Genomic DNA, 15906 nt, shown 5'->3' with positions numbered 1-15906 from the left:
TGTATATGACTATGCCATTGATTACAAAAATAATTGTGATGCACATATCCCAAAGCTAACATATTCCTGTTAATAAATTCAAAATAAAACAATTTTTTCTACCTTGTTGTCTGGATATGTTGTTTTTCCATCATCTTGGTCCCAGTTTCTCTTTCTTCTTTTTGTCTATCTTCAACTAATTATCTTTCCAGTGTCTGCTGTTCATTTTTTCTCTCCTCTTGTTCCATTTCCTCCTTATGCTTGTCTCCAATGTATTGATTTTTCCCTTTCAGCTTTCTTAAGTTTTTCTTTTCTTTTTTGCCTCTGTCCACTCAAATCTTGCCTTCTTTCTCACCCTTCTTTTTAAATGTTCAGCTGCCTCTCAATTCTCCATCTTCTCTCAGTTCCTAGCTCTCTCATTTCCCATCTCACTCCTTTCCCAGCCTCCTATTTCCTGCTATCTACTCCCCATTATCACATTTCTACCACTGTACTCGCTGCTCTCTCACTCATCTTGTCATCTCCCTTTTGACCTCATTCTCATGGCTCACCACTTTCAGAATCCTCCTCCCTCTCTCCACCAGTCAGGCTGTAACTCCCTGTCTCTTTCTTTCCATCCCCTTTCTTATCCCAGCTCTCTTCCCTCCTGCCCTCCCATGGGTCCATCTCTCCTCCTCTATTCACATGGTCCAACATTTTTCTCCCTCTCTTTTCTGTTTTTCTTCTTCCCTCCCCCCTTGATACTGGAAAAGCTAGAGTGCAGTTATGGAATCATTTACCTGGTTTAGTACAATGCAGTGCCAGATGGAAGTTTCAGAGAATGTTGAAAACTCAACTCTTTGCAAGGCATTTAGTTTGCCTGCTTGTATTTTGTAAGATCTGGGGTAGGATTTGAGCGTAGTGACATGCATTTTGATTGTTGTGTTTGGAAGAATGTAACTAGCGGTGTGCCTAAGGGCTCGGTTCTTGGGCCTATCTTATTCAATATCTTTGTAAATGACCTGGAAGAAGAAACGACCAGTGTTATTGTCAAGTTTGCAGATGACACAAAGCTATGCCGGACAATCAGGTCACAAAAAGACAGCGAGGAACTCCAGAGAGATTTGAAACAACTTGAGAGATGGGCAGAAAATTGGCAGATGAGTTTTAATGTGGAAAAATGCAAAGTGATGCACCTGGGCAGAAAAAACAAGGAGCATGAGTATAAACTGTTAGGTATAACATTGGGAAAGAGCGAACAAGAAAAAGACCTAGGGGTACTGATAGACAGGACCCTGAAGCCGTCGGCTCAATGCGCAGTGGCGGCAAAGAAAGCTAACAGGATGTTAGGCATGATAAAGAAGGGAATCACGAGTAGATCAAGGGAGGTCATAATGCCGCTTTATAGAGCAATGGTCAGACCACACTTGGAATACTGTGTCCAACACTGGTCTCCATACCTGAAGAAGGATATAACACTGCTGGAGAGGGTGCAGAGGCGAGCGACGAAGCTAGTAAAAGGTATGGAGAACTTGAGCTACAAAGATTGCCTCAGAAAACTGGGATTATTCACCCTTGAGAAGAGAAGACTGAGAGGGGATCTGATAGAGACTTTTAAATTGCTAAAAGGAATCGACAAAATAGAGCAAGCTCACTCACCAGCAGGGGGAAAGGATTGAGAGCAAGAAACAGCGTTACTCACATTGGTGAATGTGACCCAGACTCGGACCAGAGGTCATGGCCTGAAGCTGAGAGGGGACACGGCCAGGACAAATGTCAGAAAGTTCTGCTTCACACAGCGAGTGGTGAACGCCTGGAACTCTCTCCCGAAAGAGATGGTGGAGGAAACTACCATTCTAGGATTTAAGGGAAAATTGGACGCACATCTTCTTGCAGGACACATTGAGGGATACGAGTGACTAATGTATGCACCAGGGTATGCCTGACTGAGCCTCCGCGTGTGCGGATCACCGGACTGGATGGACCCCAGGTCTGATCCGGTGCAGGCATTTCTTATGTTCTTACGTTAACTTTATTCTTCTATATCGCCAACAATCAAATGACTTCTAGGCGGTTTACACAGAAGAGAAACTGGACAGTCAGCGAAGTACAAAGTATCCTATATAATAAAACCCTAAGGGTTTCGTGTTCCCTGCTGCCGTGGTGTATGATCCGTGGCCGTGTTCCATTTTAGAACCCGGCGGCAGGGAACACTCTGGCCACTCCCCTCCTCCCGCTCTCATTGCTGGAGGAAGCTGCAGGCAAGCTCTCTCTCAGCGGCGCCAGAGCCGCATCATCGCCGCCCAGTACCGCTGCCGACGTCGCTCTTCAAAGGAGCCTGGTGAGAATAGCGGCCGCCTGTAACAAACTTCGCAGGCCGCTCAGAACCTCAGTAGCACGTTTCCTCTGACATACGCGATCGTGTCAGAAGGAAATTGCTACTGAGGTGCATAGCGGCCTGCGAGGTTCACTACAGCTGGCCGCTATTCTCACCAGGCTGCAAACGAACATGCTGGACAGGGGGAGCAGGTAAGGGGCGCTGATGGGCCGGGGATCAGGGAAGAGGGGCAGGGGGAGCACGGAAGAGGTGCTGATGGGCCGGGGAGCAGGGAAGAGGGACAGGGGGAGCATGGAAGAGGTGCTGATGGACGGGGGAACAGGAAAGAGGGACAGGGGGAGCACGAAAGAGGTGCTGATGGGCTGGGGAACAGGGAAGAGGAACAGGGAGAGCACGGAAGAGGTGCTGATGGACTGGGGAGCAGGGAAGAGGGACAGGGGGAGCACGGAAGAGGTGCTGATGGACTGGGGAGCAGGGAAGAGGGACAGGGGGAGCACGGAAGAGGTGCTGATGGACCGGGGGGAAGCGAAGAGGGACAGGGGGAGCACAAAAGAGGTGCTGATGTATTGGGGAGCACGGAAGAGGTGCTGATGGACTGGGGAACAGGGAAGAGGGACAGGGGGAGCACAGAAGAGATGCTGCTGGACACGGGGGACATAAAAGGAAGGGAGAAGGGCTACTGCTGGACAGGGGGAGCTGGCAAGGGGTGGTGGTGGACAGCGGAAGAAAAAGAGACAGAAAGAAAGAAAGACAGACAGAAAGCAGCCAAGGAGAGAGAGAGAGAGAGAGACACATCTATTCTAGCACCCGTTAGTGTAACGGGCTTAAAGACTAGTTGAGAATAAAAGTACAACATGTTATCTAAAGCAGTGTTTTTCAACCGCTGTTCCGCGGCACACTAGTGTGCCGCGAGATGTTGCCTGGTGTGCCGCCGGGCCCGGAGCTGACAGGGGGCCCGAGGCAGGGGCGCCAGTAGCTCGCCAAGGCAAAGTGAGTCGATCACCCAGGACTCACTTTGTCTTGGCGATCTAATCTATCGAGCCGATAAGTCTTCTTCTCCCCGACGTCAATTCTGCAGTCGGAGAGGAAGTTCGGGCCAGCCAATCGCTGCCTGGCTTGGCGGAACTTCCTCTCCGACTGCAGAATTGACGTCGGGGAGAGCATGCGTCGGCGTCGGCTTTGGGGCCTGTTATCCATTGGTGGGTCCTGTTCCCCGATGGCAGCGGCAGTGGCAGTGGCTTGGGGAACGGCAGGGAGAAAGAAAGAAAGGGGGCAGGCAGGGAAACAGAAGGAAAGAAGAGAAACAGAAAAAAAGAAAGAAAGGTCAGGGAGAGAGGAAGAAAAAGTTGGGGGAGGGAATGAGGTGTGGAGGAGAGAAAGCATACAGGCTGATAGAAGGGAAGAAAGATTGGATGCACAGTCAGAAGAAGAAAGTGCAACCAGAAATCACCAGACAAGGTAGGAAAAATGATTTTATTTTAAATTTAGCAAAGTGGAGGCAGTATTACCACAGTTTTCAAAGGAATTTGCCCAAATAACTTAATAGTTAACTGGGTAAATTCCCAGAGATGAAAACTTCCCTTCACTTACTATGCACAGTTCTGAATTTATATCTGCTGTCTATATTTTACAATATGGTCACCTTTTACTAAACCGCAATAGTGGTTTTTAGCGCAGGGAGCCTATGAGCGTCAAGAGCAGCGCTGGACATTCAGCGGAGCTCCCTACGCTAAAAACTGCTATTGTGGTTTAATAAAAAGGATGGAGGGTATATTTGTCTATTTTTGTATGCTATAAAAACCAAATACAGAGAGAGACTGAGAGCTGTTGACGAAGAGCTACGTGTGTGTCTTTCTTCGATTCCAGCCAGAATATCAGCTTTGTGTTCAGCCAAACAGGCCCAGGTTTCGCACTGAATAAAGTATTTTATAATTTTTATAATTTTTATTTCGTAATAAAGTAATTATAAAATACTTTCTTTGTGTTTATTTGATTCCTATTCAAGAGAATTACTTTATATATAGTCAATATAGGCAGAGAGTTAAATTTTTTAACATTTTCTAATGGTGGTGTGCCTCGTGATTTTTTTCATGAAACAAGTGTGCCTTTGCCCAAAAAAGGTTGAAAAACACTGATCTAAAGTATAGACAGTATAAAATTATTGTTAAACATAAACCTTCAGTTAGGAAATGAATTTATCAAATAGTACAGTCTTAATCCATTGTTTTGATATGTGTATTTTGATTGTTGTGTTTGGTTAGGCTGATTGTTTTGATATGTGTATTTTATTATGTATGTCACTTGTGAAGCGCCTAGGTATTTAGGCTTGTATAAATTTTTAAAATAAATATTATCAAAGAACTTAATCTCTCTTTGTTTTCTGGTTCCTTGAGTCTTTGGGGGACTTATGATACTTTAGCTGCTTTGATATTGAAATACTAACTAGTGAAGAGACTGTACATGCTACTTAAATGATATTACTAGTTAGTGTTCTGCTGTCAGGAGAAGGCAGACCTACATGCCTGTACTGATATGGGGTAACTAAAGGAAAGAAACAACTAAGACCTTATTTCTCCATTATGGCCTTTCTCATTGTGGAAAAAGTACAGCATTTTTCTATGGCTATTCAGCTGTTTTGAAAGTGAAAGTTTAAATATGAATTAAATGAGTAATAAACCCAATCATATGTGTTACTTTTCTGTTGAACAGAGTAAAATAGTTCGTGTCCTGAACCTATGGCAGAAAAATGGAGTCTTCAAAATAGAAATCATTCAGCCTCTTCTGGACATGGCAGCAGGAGCTAGTGTCACTGTCCCTGTACCAGAGAACTCAAATGACGACGGTAAGGATTGATTGGTATTTTTCCTTCTTCTGCAGATATCCTTATTGGAATATTGTTAAAACATTTTTGGCATTATCTACAGGACTTTGCTACTTTGAGTCCTATTTACGTTTACCTATTGCTTTTTTGCTCTAGCAAAGATATTCTAGTCTGATATCTTTTATGCTGAGAATCACTAAAGTTGCTTCTAAGCCTTCTTTTTGTTGTGAGACTATCGAATATTTTAGTGGTCAGGTTTGCCATTTGTATCATGAGCCTACATTTTCTATGTACTGGTGGACCAAGAAACAGAAAAGCTAAGGGATGGGGGAATGGTTTTATATCTTAATTGTCATGAGGATCTTCTGATGGATACTGAATGTTTATAGTCTCACAAAATATTCTTACATTTTGTATATAAACGTGGTTTACAACCAAACATAAGGCGGGATGGCAGGTAATCTCTATACATCTACATTTCTCCCTTCCAGTCCATGGGTTTAGGACTTGCGAGTTTCTGCCTCCCAGATGATTGCAAGTTTTAAAGGTTGACTCTCATCCACCCCCACCTCCCTTCTACATCTTGGACTTCTCCAGACTTTACCTGGTGGTCTAGTGATGAAGCGAGGCAGGAGCGATCTTCCTACACTCTTGCCCCATGCAGAACCGCCAACTAAAATGGCTGCCGTGAATGCCTGTTGTAGTCTTATGAGACCACGGGAACTCACGGCAGTCACTTTTGTTAATGGCTCTGCATGGGGCAGGAGCGTAGGAAGATCGCTCCTGCCCCACTTCACTGCTAGATCACCAGGTAAGGTCTGGAGCGGTCCAGGACGCAGGAGGGAAGTGGGGTGGATCAGTCAGCCCTAAAAGTTATTATCCCAGGACAAGCAGGCAGGTATTCTCACTAATGGGTGATGTGATCCAACGGAGCCCCGATACGGACGCCTCACAAGCAGTCTTGCTTGAAGAAACTCGAAGTTTCGAGTCGCCCGCACCGCGCATGCACGAGTGCCTTCCCGCCCAGCACAGGGCGTGTCTACTCAGTTCTTACTTTTCCGCGGAGCTGAGAAGTCCATCTTCGACTCTCTGTGTGAAGTTCGTTCACTTGTGCCTTCTAAAGTCCGCGGATTTGGGTTATTTTGCTCTTAATCGCTGATTCTCGTCGTCTTTTCTTGTTTTCAAAAAAAATAAAATAAAAATAAAAATTTCTTCCGTCAGTTCGACCAGGCAGGCCACATGGCCGCAGTCCCGCGGCTTCGATCTTGCGGCGGAGCTTTTCCGGCCTATGTCCCGGCCTATCACCAGCTTTAAAAAGTGTGCCAAGTGCCAGCGTGCGATTTCGCTGACAGACCCTCATCAACGCTGTATTCGGTGTCTCGGGCCTCAACACCTTCCGAAATCGTGCCAGCCTTGCTCCACACTTACAGCACGTGCTTTCAAGCGTCGCTGCGTCTTGTGGGAGTTGATGTTCAGCATGGAGGCTTCATTGGAGATGTCTTCATTGAAGACCGCCTCGCCTTCGACTTCATCCGCGACTCTCAAGCCTTCCACCTCTGCCGCTCGAGTCTCCTCAAGCCTGCTGCGTTTGTGCCGGCTTCGACTCCAGCGCCCGCTGCGATACCTTCCTCTGTCTCTTCAGGTCAGATAGCACAGCAACCCATTCCTCCAGTGATGCTCAAAATGCCCAAGGCTTCTAAGCCCAAGCACTCTCACACTGCCCCGAAGGAGGGCGAGGCCCGTGCAGGTGGTCCCATTTCTGATTCAGATCCATCCTTGCTGGCCTCGTTCCAGACCTTGCTTGAGAAGCAATTTGTTGAGCTCTTCACCACCATGGGGCCAAAGCTTCTCTCTCAAATCTAGCCTGGGCACACGGAGGCCTCCCGCGAGGTCGAGCCACCTCCAGTACCTCAGCGATACCCACACTCTCTACAGGGAGCAGCGTCTCTGCGAGTGTCTGGTCTGGCATCGATGCATGCATCGCAAGGAGCAGAGTCTTTGCCCATGCCTCCATTAGAACCTATCCACTCGATGCAAGGAGTAGAGTCTTTGCGAGTGCCTCCATTGGAACCGATTCACTCGATGCAGGGAGTAGAGTCTCTGCGAGTGCCTTCGTTGGAACCTATTCACTCGATGCAAGGACTCGAGTCGTTGCGAGTGCCTCGTGGTGATTCCAGCCACCCACTGCTTCGATCAACCGCTTCGAGCCCCATCCACTCACTGGGGGCCCCAGCGAAGACGCACTCGCCTCGTGTGTCGAGGCCTGCTTCCAGACACAGTTCTCATCATCGCTCGAGGCATTCCTCGGGGCACTCGTCTAGACATACCTCGCCTCATCGGAAGCATCCGTTCCTGCAGTATTCTCCGAAACCTTCACCTCCGCTTCCGGATCTAGAGGATACCGTGGGGTCTTTTTCTCCCCCCAGATCTCCTTCCTCGCCGGATCCGGAGGTCTCGACGTCCTCGAGCCCTTCTCGAGGCCCTGCCCTGGCTGACCAGCTGTCTTTTTCATCGTTTCTCCGCCAGATGGCAGCTGATCTGGACATACAACTGGATACCGGGTCTCGGTTCTCGGAGTACCTCGAGACTATGCATCTACCTCAACCTCCTGCTGAGTCCCTCAAGCTTCCTCTCAACAAGCTGCTGGACCAGACTTTCACCCGCTGTCTTGAGACCCCTTATTCAATCCCCGCTGTGTCGGGCAAATTGGATGCCAGGTACTGCACAGTTCACCATAAGGGATTTGATGGTGTCCAACTATCCCACCAATCCCTTTTGGTGGAGTAGTCGTTGAAGCGGTCTCACCCCTCCCAGGTCTATGCCACCATTCCACCTGGCCGGGAGGGCAAGACTATGGACAGATTTGGCAGGCGTATCTACCAGAACTCGATGATGACCTCCAGAATTCTTAATTATAATTTTCACTTTACCACCTATTTTGAGTTTTTCCTGTCGGTCCTGCAAAAGTTTATGCCCTATTTGGACTCTCGAGCACAGTTCGAGTACCAGGAGGTTCTAGCTTCTTTGTTCCAACTCCGGTTACAGATGATGCAGTCCTCCTACGATGCCTTCGAACTCTCTGCGAGGGCTACTGCTTGCGCGGTGGCTATGCGATGCCTGACATGGCTTAGGACCATCGACATGGACCCCAATCTTCAGGACAGGCTGGCTAACGTCCCATGTGCTGGTACCGACCTCTTCGACGAATCCATCGAGGCGGCCACCAAGAAGCTGTCAGACCATGAGAAGTCGTTCCAGTCAATTCTCCGTCCGAAGCCCAAGCCTGCTCCTTCTCGTCCATCATGCCCGCCTTTGATTTACCAGTGGCGTTTCCCTCCAAAGCAGGCTCCTACTATCCGTCTACCAGCATCCCCAGAAACAGCATCAGAAGCTTCAGCCATCTGCTATCCCCAAGGCTCCACAGCCCTTTTGACTGTCTCACAGAGAGCATAACGTCCATTGATCTGCCGTTTTCAGTTTTTCCACTAATTGGAGGTTGTCTCCATCACTTTTACCATCGATGGATGACTATTACCACCGACCTCTGGGTCCTTTCCATCGTCAGGGAGGGATACTCTCTTCAATTCCATCAAGTTCCTCCGGAACATCCTCCAAGAGAGTATCCTTCCAACTTGACCTAGACCGCCCTTCTTCTTCAGGAAGCTCAAGCTTTGCTTCAGCCCCGGGCTGTCGAGCCAGTTCCTTTGGCTCAACAGAACAAGGGTTTTTACTCCCGGTACTTCCTTGTTCCGAAGAAGACGGGCGATCTGCGCCCCATTTTGGATCTCAGGGTGCTCAATAAGTTCCTGGTCAAAGAGAAATTTTGCATGTTGACCCTAGCATCTCTGTATCCCCTCATCGAGCAGAACGACTGGCTATGCTCTCTGGATCTCAAGGAGGCCTACACTCACATTCCCATTCATCCGGCCTCCCTCCAATACCTCAGATTCAGGGTGGGATATCTTCATCTTCAATACCGAGTGCTTCCTTTCGGCCTGGCCTCGTCTCCCAGAGTCTTCACCAAGTGCCTGGTAGTGGTAGCCACAGCGCTCTGGAATCATGGTCTTCAGGTGTTTCCCTACCTAGACGACTGGCTCATCAAGGATTCCACGTCTCAGGGAGTCGTCCAGGTGACCCAGAGGACTATCTGGTTACTGCAGAATTTGGGGTTCGAGATAAACTTTCCAAAATCCCATCTGCAACCCTCCCAGACTCTCCCCTTCATCGGAGCCGTTCTGGAGACTACCCGACTCAGAGCGTTCCTTCCTCCTCAACGTCTGGAAGCTCTCCTCCATCTTTGTCACTCAGTGTCCTCTCGCTCGTCCATCTCGGCGAGACACATGATGGTTCTTCTGGGCCACATGGCCTCTACAGTTCACGTGACTCCTTTTGCCAGACTTCACCTCAGGATTCCTCAGTGGACCCTGGCATCTCAGTGGACGCAGGTATCCGACCCTCTGTCTCGACACATTCAGGTCACTCCTGTTCTGCAACAGTCTCTTCGCTGGTGGATGCTCTCCTCCAATCTGTCCAGAGGTTTGCTGTTTCATACACCCCCCCCATCCGAAAATTCTCACAACCGACTCTTCGACTTATGCTTGGGGGGCTCATCTGGATGGTCTCCGCACTCAGGGTTATTGGACCAGTGCGGACCGCCAGTGCCACATCAATCTCCTGGAACTCAGGGTGATTTTCAATGCTCTCAATGCTTTCCAACATCTGCTTCATGACCATGTGGTGTTTCTCATTGCCCTCACTTCTGCTCGTCGAGTTAGTGAGCTTCAAGCATTGGTTGCGGATCCACCTTTTACAGTGTTCCATCATGACAAGGTGGTTCTTCGCACTCATCCAAAATTCCTTCCTAAAGTTGTCTCGGAATTTCATCTCAATCAATCCATTGATCTTCCAGTGTTTTTTCCGAAGCCTCATTTTCATCCTGGAAAATCAGCTCTTCATACTCTGGACTGTAAGCATGCTTTGGCTTTCTACCTGGAACGCACCAAACCACACAGAATTGCTCCTCAACTTTTCATCTCATTTGACCCGAACAAGTTGGGACGTCCTATCTCTTAAGGATACCATCTCCAACTGGATGGCGGCTTGCATCTCTTTCTGCTATGCCCTGGTTAGATTGCCCCTTCACAGTAAAGTCACAGCCCATAAGGTCAGAGCAATGGCAGCTTCTGTGTCTTTCCTCAGATCGACACCGATTGAGGAGATTTGTAAAGCTGCCACTTGGTCCTCGGTTCATACCTTCACTTCTCATTATTGTCTGGATACTTTCTCCAGACGGGATGGACAGTTTGGCCAAACAGTATTGCAAAATTTATTCTCCTAAGTTGCCAACTCTCCCACCATCCCACTTTGGTTAGCTTGGAGGTCACCCACTTGTGAGAATACCTGCCTGCTTGTCCTGGGATAAAGCAATGTTACTTACCGTAATAGTTGTTATCCAAGGACAGCAGGCAGCTATTCTCACATCCCACCCACCTCCCCTGGGTTGGCTTCTCTGCTAGCTATCTGAACTGAGGAGAAGCGCACTGTGCTGGGCGGGAAGGCACTCGCGCATGTGCGGTGCGGGCGACTCGAAACTTAGAGTTTCTTCAATCAAGACTGCTTGTGAGGCGTCCGCATCGGGGCTCCGTTGGATCACGTCACCCATTAGTGAAAATAGCTGCCTGCTGTCCCTGGATAACAACTGTTACGGTAAGTAACATTGCTTTCAAGATTTTCCATATTAGCAGGCCGGATCTGCCCCTAACCCTCGTGAATACGGAGGGAGAAGTTTAGTCTAGTTTCTTTAATTACATCACCTGTTCAACTTCACAATTGTCTCCTCTCATTCAGAAATCTTCATTGCTTTTCCTATACTTTCTTAAATTCTGAATTATTATTGTCTCCATTGCCTCCACTGGGAGCCTGTGTTCATTATTTGTATACAGAAATATTTTTTTTAGTATGAGTATGAATCTGTTTCATACTCATCCCTGTTTTAGATCCTCCTGTTAATTGAGAGACCTACTTTCTGTGCGTACTTTGAAGGTACTTAAACGCCTCCTGTCATCTTTATCCTGCATTTCCTTCAGAATTTGTTTGTTTAGAAATTCATCTGTCCCTTTGTTTTATGATGAAGACCTTTACCTATCTGGTGCTAAGGTGACAGACATTAAAGAACATCTAGTAAGATATTAGATCATTATGGGTAGGATATGACTGTGTTGGAGTGCCTTCCCGCCCGACGGAGGAGTGCGTGGTCCCCAGTTTCTTCGTTTCCGCGGAGCGAAGAAGACGCGTGTGTTTTTTCAACGGCCGTTGAAACCACTTTTTGCCTTCCCGCTCGCGCTTTTTTCCATATTTTTTCTTCTTTTGCCTTCGGGTTTCTTTTTTCTTTGCTTTGTAAAAAAAAAAAAAATAAAAAACTTTGCTTTTTTTTCCCCTTTTTTCGATTTTGCCCCGGCGGGGCCTGTTGCCATTATACAGGCCTCGGGGTTCGATTTTGCGGAGGCCGTTTTCCCCTTCATGCCCCCGCAGGTCGGTTTTAAAAAGTGCCAGCGGTGTGCACGCCCGATCTCCCTCACTGACCCACACAATTGGTGTTTGCAGTGTTTGGGTCCGGAGCATCGGGCGGACTCCTGCACCCGCTGTGCCACTCTTCAAAAGAGAACCCTTAAAAACCGAAGAATTCAACAAACTCTCCTCTTCGGTACCGGGTCGGCGATGGACTCCTCGACATCGACAGCGGTACCACAGAAATCGGCACTGTCTACTTCGACACCGCCCGACCCCACATCGGCGTCTCTGGCGCCAGGTAAGCCGGCTAAGAAGCCTTCCTCTTCCCTCGAGCGCCCTCCAACTACGGTGGCGACGCCGACCTTACCGGCATCGCACCGGTCCCGCAAGCGCTCTGCCCCGATCTCGGTGAGTGCCTCGTCATCGGCCTCCTCATCGCCGGGGCGTGGAGCGGCATCTAAGGAACCGAAGAAAAAGAAAGCGGTTCCGATGCCACCCCTAGATGACCGTATCTCGGCCATCTTAAAGGTTCAACTCCAGGAACAGTTACAGCAGCAACTCCAGCACCTGTTGCCCACTATCCTGGCACCGCTCCTTCCGGTACCAGACCGGCCCGAGCCCCGTACCGAACCCCCGGTATCCACCCCTTCGGTACCCATCAACACCTCCATGCCGATTCTTTCGGCTGAGCAGCTTCATACCCATCCAGTGGTTCACTCCCATACCACATCGGATCCTCCTCGGCACCAAGCAGTGCGTCATTCTTCCCGGGACCGGGATCGACGCCGGTCTTCCTCTCCTGGTACCGTTTCGGTGCGTTCTGGGAAATCTTTATCCAAGACCCGCCATACTGCTCCTTCCACCCCGGTGTCTCGACATGCACCAGAGGTCCGGGACCCTGACTTATGGGAGGAAACCCCTCTCGGTACTGAGGAGGATCCCTCCTCATCTGATGAGGACCCGTCGGCACCCGATGCCACCTCCAAACCGGAGCAGTCCTCATTTTCTAAATTTCTGAGGGAGATGTCTGCAGCCCTGTCCCTTCCTTTAGAATCTGACTCAAAGAAGTCTCAAGCCTTCCTGGAAGCTTTAGATTTCGAACAACCTCCTAAAGAGTTCCTCAAGCTCCCCGTGCATGACATCCTACGGGAGACCTTTTACAAAAACTTGGAGAATCCCCTTACGGTACCGGGGGCTCCACGTAAACTGGACAACCTCTATCGAGTCATCCCTATCCCAGGGTTCGACAAGTCTCAATTGCCCCATGAGTCCCTTCTTGTTGAATCCACCTTGAAAAAGACTCAGGGCTCCAGTGTCTATGCCTCTACTCCTCCTGGCAGAGAGGGTAAGACCATGGACAAGTTTGGCAAGAGGCTCTACCAGAATGCCATGCTGGCCAATAGGGCGAACAACTATTCCTTCCATTTTTCGTTCTATATGAAACATTTGGTCCAACAGCTGTCTGCCCTCCAAAAGTACCTGCCGGAGCGCAAAGTCCCACTGCTCCAGCAGCACATCTCTGGCCTTCTTCAATTGCGCAAGTTTATGGTCCGCTCGATATACGACTCATTCGAGCTCACCTCCCGTGCCTCTGCCATGGCCGTTGCCATGCGCCGCTTGGCCTGGCTGAGAGTCTCCGACCTGGACATCAACCACCAGGATCGTCTAGCCAATGCCCCCTGTCTCGGGGATGAACTTTTTGGAGAGTCACTGGATTCCACCACCCAGAAACTCTCCGCCCATGAAACAAGGTGGGACACCCTGATCAAACCAAAAAAGAAGGCTCCGCCTGCCCGACCTTATCGACCTCAGTCATCTTATCAGCGCAGGTTCTCAGCCAGGCCACTCAATCCGCCTCCTCAACAACCTCGGCGGCCCCGTCAACAGCAACACCATGCCCAGGCTCGTTCTCAGGCCACTCAACCCTCCAAGCCTCTTCAGCCTGCTAAGCAATCCCAGCCCTTTTGACTCTTCTCTCCAGGGCATAGCCAGTCATCCACCCTCGCTACCTCTTCCACAACCAATCGGAGGTCGTCTCACCATATTCTCCAGCCGTTGGGAGGTCATCACTTCGGACCAGTGGGTCCTCAACATCATCCGCCACGGCTACTCTCTCAACTTCCAGACTCTTCCACCGGACAACCTTCCCGTAGAGTCTGCTTCACACTCATCTCAAACCCCCCTCCTCCTGAGGGAGGTTCAATCCCTCCTCCTTCTCAATGCCATCGAAGAAGTACCTCCAGATCAAAGGGGTCAGGGATTCTACTCCCGCTACTTCCTGGTTCCCAAAAAGACGGGAGACCTCCGTCCCATTCTCGATCTCAGGGACCTCAACAAGTGTCTGGTCAAGGAGAAATTCAGAATGCTCTCCCTTGCCACGCTCTACCCTCTTCTTTCTCAACACGACTGGCTATGTTCCCTGGACCTCAAAGAGGCCTACACTCACATCTCCATCAATCAGAATTCTCGCCGCTACCTGCGGTTCCAGGTGCTGCACCACCACTATCAGTACAAGGTGCTACCGTTCGGCCTCGCTTCCTCACCCAGGGTCTTCACCAAGTGCCTTATAGTGGTGGCGGCCTTCCTCAGGTCTCACAACCTCCAGGTGTTCCCCTATTTGGACGATTGGTTGGTGAAAGCACCTACGTCTCAACTTGTGCTACAGGCTACTCATCACACCATCTCTCTCCTCCACCTCCTGGGGTTCGAGATCAACTACCCCAAGTCGCATCTGCTTCCCACCCAGCGACTTCAGTTCATTGGAGCAGTTCTGGACACCACACTAATGAGGGATTTTCTCCCCTCCGATCGTCAGCGGACCCTTTTTCTGGAAACTAAAATCTTGTTAAAATGTTTATTTTATTTTCCCTCTAACTCTACTTTTCACTTCTCTATTACCCTCCAGGTACTTTAGTTAGATTGTGAGCCTTCGGGACAGTAAGGGAATTTTTCAAGTATCTTTCCTATTTCTAATCTTAATGTATATTTTCTGTAAACCGCTTAGAACCTAACGGATGTAGCGGTATATAAGAAATAAATTACATTACATTACATTACCCTGCTCCACCTCTGTCGTCAGGTGCTCATGCATCCCTCCATTCCTGCCCGACAGATGATGGTCCTCCTGGGTCACATGGCCTCGACGGTGCATGTCCTTCCTCTGGCACGTCTCCACCTTCGCACGCCTCAGTGGACTCTCGCCAACCAATGGTCACAGACTACGGATCTTCTTTCTCATCCCATCTCTGTGACATCATCTCTTCAGCAATCTCTCCAATGGTGGTTGAACTCCTCAAATCTTTCCAGGGGTCTACTTTTTCATCTACCCCCTCACTCTATGATCATCACCACGGATGCGTCCCCCTATGCGTGGGGAGCTCACCTAGGAGATCTACGCACCCAGGGACTTTGGACCCCACAGGAGCGTCGTCATCACATCAATTTCTTGGAACTCAGAGCCATGTTCTACGCCCTCAAGGCTTTCCAACATCTCCTCTGTCCTCAAGTCCTCCTCCTGTGCACAGACAATCAAGTCGCCATGTACTACATAAACAAGCAAGGCGGCACCGGATCTCGCCCCCTTTGTTTGGAGGCTCTGCGCATCTGGACCTGGGCCACGGACCGCAATCTCTTTCTCAGGGCGGTCTATATCCAGGGCGAACAGAACTCCCTGGCCGACAATCTCAGCCGCATCCTTCAACCTCACGAGTGGATGTTGGACCCTCCGACTCTGCTCTCCATCTTTGCTCGATGGGGCACGCCGCAGGTGGACCTCTTTGCAGCACCTCACAATCATCAACTGCCCCTCTTCTGTTCCAGACTCTTCTCTCCTCACCGTCTGGCCCCGGATGCATTCCTGCTCGATTGGAGGGACCGGTTCCTGTATGCCTTCCCTCCACTTCCTCTGATGTTGCGGACCTTGTCCAAACTCCGCAAGGACAACGCCACCATGATTCTCATTGCCCCTCGGTGGCCTCGCCAACACTGGTTCTCCCTCCTGCTCCAACTCAGCTCCAGGGAGCCCATTCCTCTTCCTGTGTTTCCTACTCTACTTACGCAGCGGCATCAGTCTCTACTGCATCCCAATCTGTCTTCGCTCCACCTGACAGCTTGGTTTCTCTCGGGCTGACCTCTCCAGAGAATCTATCTCAGCCGGTTCGCCTCATCTTGGACGCCTCCAGGAAACCGGCCACCCTCCAATGTTACCATCAGAAATGGACCAGATTCTCCTCGTGGTGTCGCCGGCATCATCAGGAACCTACCTCCTTAGCGGTGGAAA

General features: G+C 49.6%; 1 protein-coding gene across 6 annotated transcripts in view; it reads left to right on the top strand.

Moving 5' to 3' along the window:
- Nucleotides 1-15906, top strand: part of SCAF4 (SR-related CTD associated factor 4) — a 375178-nt gene that overhangs the window by 64769 nt on the left and 294503 nt on the right. For all 6 annotated transcript variants that reach the window (XM_033949802.1, XM_033949800.1, XM_033949803.1 and 3 more), the window contains exon 5: nt 5006-5138. In XM_033949802.1, the coding sequence (XP_033805693.1) occupies nt 5006-5138 (133 nt within the window). The remainder of the gene's footprint in view (nt 1-5005; nt 5139-15906) is intronic.

This window comes from Geotrypetes seraphini, chromosome 6, assembly GCF_902459505.1.
Source record: "Geotrypetes seraphini chromosome 6, aGeoSer1.1, whole genome shotgun sequence".
Lineage (NCBI taxonomy): Eukaryota > Metazoa > Chordata > Amphibia > Gymnophiona > Dermophiidae > Geotrypetes > Geotrypetes seraphini.
The sequence above is the reverse complement of the archived record's forward strand: the minus strand, read 5'-3'. Positions and strand labels throughout refer to the sequence as shown.